This window comes from Helianthus annuus, chromosome 10 (assembly GCF_002127325.2).
Source record: "Helianthus annuus cultivar XRQ/B chromosome 10, HanXRQr2.0-SUNRISE, whole genome shotgun sequence".
NCBI lineage: Eukaryota > Viridiplantae > Streptophyta > Magnoliopsida > Asterales > Asteraceae > Helianthus > Helianthus annuus.
In genome coordinates this window covers 11,967,997-11,975,045 of record NC_035442.2, presented here as the reverse complement: position 1 = coordinate 11,975,045, position 7,049 = coordinate 11,967,997, and the positions used below count along the sequence as shown (strand labels likewise).

Sequence of the window (7,049 nt, the reverse complement as noted above, 5' to 3'; positions counted from 1 at the left end):
TGTTTTTGGGCAACGCCTCAAGAATCCAGGTACCATTTTGTTCAAGGGCCTTAATTTCTTTCTTCATGATTCTCGCCATTCATGGTTCAATGATGCTTGACGAAAAGTCTTGGGCTCATCGCATGAGTCGATAGCTGACAGAAAAGCTTTATGGGTGGGAGAAAAATTATCATAAGAGATGTAACAAGCTAAAGGATGTAGCATGGATGAACTTTGATTAGCTGTGGGTCGAGTATGGTCTATTGATGGGGGAAGCTTGACATTGTAATCGTTGAAGCGTCCTGGTTGGGTTCGAACTCTGGATGGTCGAACTTGGGCATTTTCTTCCTCTCGAACCGAAGTGTTTTGTTCAGAAGGACCTGCACTGTTTTGCATTTCATGTTCTGCAATTTGTGCATTGTTAAGATCTTGATCATGAATGTTTGAGGTGTTCAACGATGCCTCAACTAAAACTTCATGGCTGATGGTCTCGACATCATCCTCGTGACCGTGTGCATTCTCTCCATTTTGATTTTCTTCGTTCCCATTAACATGAGGGGTGACTAAGGGTTCGCCTTCATTAGTCTCATTGTAATACCAGGGCGGAAAATCAAAAAGTTTCTCATTTTCGCTTTTGTCGATACGATCCATGCTCTTGAAAGGAAAAACATTTTCAACAAATTTCACATCTCTTGACACCACCATTTTGCTATCGGTAATGTCATATATTTTGTACCCTTTTATCCCGGTGGATAACCTAAAAATACCCCGGGTTTCCCTTTCCATTCAAATTTGTCTCCATCTGTGTCGGTATTTCGAAAGTAAGCGAGGCAACCAAAAATCTTCATATGTTCATAATCAGGTTCTTCTTCATGTAAAATTTCAAATGGGGTTTTGTTGTTAATGGTGTTTGATGGGAGACGATTGATTATGTAGGCCGCTGTCATGACACACTCGGCCCAAAACTTCTTTGGCAAATTTGCCTCAAATCTAAGTGCCCGTGCAGTCTCGAGCAAATGTCTGTGCTTACGTTCTACAACACCATTCTGTTGTGGTGTGTGTGGGCAAGTGGTCTCAAGAATTATGCCCTCTTGAGCATAAAAGTTGTGCATTAGGTTTGAAATAAACTCCCCCCCCCCCCGTTATCACAACGAATCCTTTTAATTGATTTTCCAAATTGCGTTTTGATCATTTTGTGGAAAAATATCAGATGGTCACCCGCATCAAATTTGTGTCTTAGAAGGAAAACCCAAACAGATCGACTATAGTCATCCACGATCGTTAAAAAATAGTTTGCTCTTGAAAGCGAAGGAATTATATACCTTCCCCAAAGATCACAATGCAACAATTCGAAACATTCGTTGGTTTTGATAGAACTTATGGGAAAAGGTAACCGGGGGTGCTTGGCTTTAGCACACGAATCACAATCAATAGTTTTAAAAGACACATTCTTGACAAAATCAGAACGAGAAAGTTTACCGCTAGAAGCATGACCAAGTCTTTTATGCCATACCTCTACCTACGCCAACATGGCCTTCCTTTCTCGTTCGACTATCTTCATCCGGTATAAGCCATGTTGACATTTACCCGTTCCGATCAGTTTCTTCGAATTCAAGTCTTGCATTACGAAGAAGTCTGGAAAGAAGGTTACAGCGCAATGAAGGTCTCGAGTCAGCCGACTAACCGACAATAGGTTGCAAGTAAAATCTGGAACGTATAGGACATCTCGGATTTCAGTCCCATTTGGTAAGGTGGACGACCCTTTCCCTTTAACAGGTATAGAGTCTCCATTTGGAATTCTTACGGGTAATTCGCGTGTTGTTTTTAGGTTGCCATGAAATAGATTGAGAAGGTAGGTTATGTGTTTGGTACACTCTGAATCAACGATCCAGTTGCCATCATTGCCTAATCTAGCCCCCATGTTTGCCATCCATTGGATTATCTCGTCATTAGTGAACGAGTTGATGAACTGTTCGTACTTCTCACGGTTTAATCCCGGGATTGGACTCGATTGATTTAGGTTGTCGGCAACGGAATTGGATTTAGTTCGGCTCTGGTCATCACTGGCCATGGCGGTGAGCAAGAGTCGATTGAATGAGAGGCGAAGAAGAAGCCGAAGTGTATATTTTTTTAGGGTTCAGGAACGCGCTCTGATACCATATAGAAATTGGTACCCAGAGTTTTTATTCATTTGGCATATGCCTTTTTTCTGATAATCAAATACAAAGAAGAATAGGCCTTAAATAGGCAATACAATAGACCAAATGAAGGAAACTAATAAAAGAGAATTAAAAAAATGGCTGGAGATACGCATGGATCTTTGATTGAGAGGAAAACAAGGAGAGATAATTATGCACAAAATAATGCATTCTCAATAAGATGAAGGCGGCGGCGCAGCTAGGGTTTCAGCGAGGAGAATCGTGGTGTGATGGTGATATTGGAGAATGGTGGAGGGTAGTGGCTAAGGGTGGTTGTTCGTGGTTAATGGTGGCGGTGGGAGAGGTAGTGAGAGAGATCTAGAGAGAAAGAGAGTTATAGAGAGAGAGGCAGACAAGATTTTTCTTTATACATATAATATATTCTATTAATTTTGTATATTTGTAAATTTTTTGATAAAAAGACTAAACTAGCCTTGTGTGATATAATTTAACAGAAAAATTTAACTAGGTTAGGACTAAAGGACATAACGTGCAGGATTTTGAAACATTAAGTACAAAACTCATCAATTATAAAGGCAAAGAACACCGTCTGCAATTTGGTACAAACATAAAGGATAAAACTTGTAATTTACTCTTGGAAAAAAATACAAGATTTGGTATAAAGTAGTCCTTTTCATACCATTTTGAAATATAATGTCATAGGTGATGGGATTCACTGAAAAAAGTTGTGTGCCCATTCATGATGTTAGGCCAAATATATCTTAGTGGATTTAAAGGCGCTTTTCTCACTCTTTTTGGTCATAATTTCAATCTTAAATCCATAAAAATTTTAAACGTAAATGTGGTGGATGATGATGGTGGTTGTGGTGGATGAAATTAGGGTTTTAATGAAGTGTAGGGGTAGATGAGAGATTGACACGTAAGGATGTGAGAATAGAAAATTTGAGCCAAGTTGCTGCATGCATGCATGCTTGACTTGTATGCAAGTTGATTTACACATATTCAGAAGTTTTGTAAAGTTGGTGACTTGGTGTAGTGCCAGTGCTGGGTTTGGTTTGGTTTTGAAAAGTAGCATTAGGGATGTTCTTTTTTATTTGTAGACATTTAGGCTTATGTTCAATTGCCAGTGTTATGCATGTGTCTATCGAGCCGGGTCTTACTGGAAGCAGTCTCTCTATTCCTACGGGGTAGAGGTAAGACTGTCTATATCTTACCCTCCTCATACCCTATCTTAGCTTTGCTATTAGTGGGATTTACTGAGTATGGCGATGATGATTTGTTGACATTTAGGGTTTAGTCGAGTTTAAATTGGAACTTATGTATCAATGTAAAAATTAGAGAGTTCTTGTGTGAACGGTATTTGTCAATTTCCATACATATACATATAGGAGATTTTTGAGAGGTTATGTGTGATGGAGTTCTTTTGCAAGAACTATCAAAAACGGCTTTATGAAAAGGAGGGAGGAGAGAGATAGAAGAAAGAGAGTAGGTTTGGATAGCTGCCAATAAACGTTACAGGTGTTCAGTATTCGAATGTGACTCGAATAACCGAAAATACTAGCTGCGAATACAAAAGCGTGAAATACAGAGGTCCAAGTAATCAGGGGCGGACCCACATAGAGCGGGTCATGGTCCCCGGACCTCAATGTTTTTAAAAAAAAAATAGTAGATCCAGTATATTAAATTTTATAAGAACCCTATAAATACAATTAGGTGGACACCATAAAAAAAGGAAAACTGGTATAGTGGTAAACCCTACCTCTTTACCAACAAGAAGTCATGGGTTCAATCCTTGTATAGTTTGTTTTTTCTGTTTTTTTTTTTTTTTTAATCCCATTCAAACCTCACTCTAACTCGACGCGGACGAGGACCGACCCGAAAATTTTAACGTTTTGTTATGAAAATTTTAAAAGTCCGAAAAAATGGACACCATAAAAAAAATTCTGGGTCAACCAAGTAAAAGTAATTAGTATTTGAGCTTTAAAATGTGAAAAAATTAAACCACCCAAAATAACCAGGACAAATCGCATCATGCTATACCCAAATTCTCTTGGCCCAAGTTTTGTGGGCCTAGAATAGGCACATACACATGGATCATTAAAAAAACCTTAGGCACACTAGGCCCAGATTCACTTGGGCCATGTTCAGTCGTCCAAGAAAAGACACCTGTTTTATTAAAACCTCTTATTTCTTTTCACATAGGTTACAACTTACAACTTTACGTTACACATAACCTAACCATCTTATTCCTTACATCCATGCTCGAAACCTAGTACCTAGAACGTGGGTTGAACATCATTGTCTCCATTCTATTATTCTTCAAGCTCCGCGCCTGCTCGGGGGACATCTGGTACGCGTTCATGAGCACGCTCACAGGCATCGCCTTTATAGCCGATGTTCTACCCGCCAATGTGCTCATCATGGCGTTGTCGTTGGTCCTGAAAGATATCCACCGGCACCCTTGTTCTTGAGCCTGTTTTATTACCGCGAAATTTTGTGGCACCACCACCACCTGCCCTTCCTGGATCATGTCGTCAAAGACGGCTTGTCCCTCGTTGTTCACTATCTGCATCCTCATGTTTCCGCGTGTCACGTGGATGATCTCGTGTGCGTTCGTCATCCAGTATGGCGACATTACAGCATTCTGCACCCGTCACAAGCAAAAATCATACATCATGTTATATGATCATATGTTGTTATTAGTAATTACCATGCAATTACTTACATTGTAAAGAACTCCTCTTTCGGCACTAAGTTGGACCATTTGAAGAATAGGCAGTTTGAAGCTGTTAAGATAAGTGGTCCAACCAGCTTCCGGGTTGAAGAAATCGGGACGCGAAACATCGTTGATGTTGGCTGTGAATCTAGCTGAGCAAAAGGTTTCTTCTAAACCATTAGCAGGACCTTGAATTCGGATTGGCGGTCGGACAACTTGAAGGCCTCTTTCCACCATCACAATGTGACCCCTTGTGTCATCTGGGCTTTGAAGCTTTGAAGCTGTTTCTTGGTCAACGTGGAACACTTCAGAAAGCATTTGGAGATCGAATCCCCGGAAAATGTTGCCGGAACCTTCTTCTGGTGTCTCTTGACCGCTTCGTTTCGGGTTTCCGGCCAGGAAGAATCTCTGCAATTACCAAAGAATGATTATAACTTTTAGGGATCAGCAATTGAGGCAAGCTATGTAAACAAGGCTCAGCTCAACATGTTTCAAGATCTATTTCTAATCTACAGCTCGACTCATAAGTAGTTTTTCAAGTTTAAGGTTGTTAAATCTTTTGTTTGTTAATCAATATAAATTCATAATTATATATATAATATATATATATATATATATATATATATATATAAGTTTAATTATATAATTTTTATATATTATAACACATATTATTTTATATAGTTTCTATATAACATAATGTAAATAATGGGTTCGTTGAGGCTCATTTAGCTCGCTATCTTACTTCAGCTCGATAAGTAAAGGTCGAACTAGTTTATTATAAAGTTTAAATTAGACTCGCGAGTTTGACTCGTTTATTAAACAAGTTTATTTTTAGGTTCAGCTCATTTAAGCTAAACCAGATTCGAGATTTTAGTAAGCCGATCTTGAATAGATCACGATTCACGAAGCGTTTAGGCCCTGTCTACATGGTAATCTTTTAGGGTTTTCAAGATAAAAATAGTTAAATAACACATACCCTATGGAATTGGTCGAGCTGGTTAACTTCGTTAGTGGAGTCAAGCATAACAATAGCAACTATCTCTTCTTGTCCATCGTTGTACATCCAGTGAGCAGCTCCAGCAGGGATGATAATCATATCACCTTCCCGGAAATGACGGATCTTCTGGTGGCGATCTTGGAACCCGCGTTCTTCGGCTTGTTGCGAAGACTGAAACGTTTCCGGACACCCGGGTAACATTATTCCTTGATAACCCCTCCCTGAAACATAATACAAAACATTAACTCCCCAAAATCAATGTTACAGTTACGGAATCAGAACTTTTTAGTCTCACAGTCACATTGACATATAATAAAAACTTTTTAGTCAGAACTTTTTGTCTCAAGTCACATTGACGGGATCAGAACTTTTTAGTCAGAGGTCACATTGACGGAAACATAACTTTTTAGTCACCTTCTCAATGACGGAATCAGAACTTTTTAGTTGAGTGACAGGACACGAACTTTTTACTAAGTTATAACTCATGTTTCTAGTGAAGGTTTTATTATCTACCGGTTATAACTAAAGGGTCTCAAATTATAATTAATGTATTTTAAGGAAAAAAAAAAACTCTTAATTTATATATAAAAATCAAGTAAACTTTAGTGACGGGTCAACGAACCCTCTGGACCCATGGTTGTAATTAATAAACTACCTTGGAGAATGTAGACCATGAGGGGAGTGTTTATGTAAGAAGGCAACATAAGTCCTTGTGGCTGGATGTGGTGGCGGATGACCTCCACTCCAGCACACTGGAACTGCTGGTCACCGGAATCGAAGAACTCGGTAAAACCGGCTTCGGCTTCGACGCGTTCATTCGGTTCAAGGGCATTGATTCTTTGGATCTGACACTGGTTTTGGGTTTGTTGGAAGGGTCGGAGAGCAAGGCAAGTGCCATGGAAGAGTAAGAGGAAGGCTAGTGAAAGAGAGAGGATAGACATGGTGGTAATGTGGTGGATGATGATGGTGATTGTGGTGGTTGTAGTGGTGGATGAAATGAGGGTTTTATAGAAGTGCAGGGTGGATGAGAGATTGACACATAAGGAGTTGGTAATAGAAAGATTGAGCCAAGTTGCTGCATGCATGCATGACTTGTATGGCTAGTTGCTTTACACATATTAACAAGTTTTGTAAAGTTGGTGACTTGGTGTTGGGTTTGGGTTTGGTTTGGTTTGGTTTTGGAAAGTAGCATGAGGAA

The 7,049-nt window shown here is 39.4% G+C and overlaps 1 protein-coding gene across 1 annotated transcript; it reads right to left on the bottom strand.

Moving 5' to 3' along the window:
- Window positions 1–4,307: 4,307 nt before the first annotated feature.
- On the bottom strand, window positions 4,308–6,836 carry LOC110884000 (11S globulin seed storage protein 1). Its single transcript, XM_022131671.2, has 4 exons — window positions 6,507–6,836; window positions 5,831–6,072; window positions 4,864–5,262; window positions 4,308–4,782 (listed from the first exon to the last, which is right to left on the bottom strand). The coding sequence occupies exons 1-4, from the start codon at window positions 6,790–6,792 to the stop codon at window positions 4,408–4,410; spliced, it is 1,302 nt and encodes a 433-aa protein (XP_021987363.1). The 5' UTR covers window positions 6,793–6,836; the 3' UTR covers window positions 4,308–4,407.
- Between the last annotated feature and the right edge of the window lie 213 nt (window positions 6,837–7,049).

Excerpts from the sequence above, each read along its gene's own strand:
- LOC110884000 (XM_022131671.2), bottom strand. The coding sequence starts at position 6,792 with ATGTCTATCCTCTCTCTTTCACTAGCCTTCCTCTTACTCTTCCATGGC. Across the intron at positions 6,073-6,506 it reads CATGGTCTACATTCTCCAAG|GGAGGGGTTATCAAGGAATA; the intron begins GTAGTTTATTAA and ends ATTATGTTTCAG. Across the intron at positions 4,783-4,863 it reads AAAGAGGAGTTCTTTACAAT|AATGCTGTAATGTCGCCATA; the intron begins GTAAGTAATTGC and ends TGACGGGTGCAG.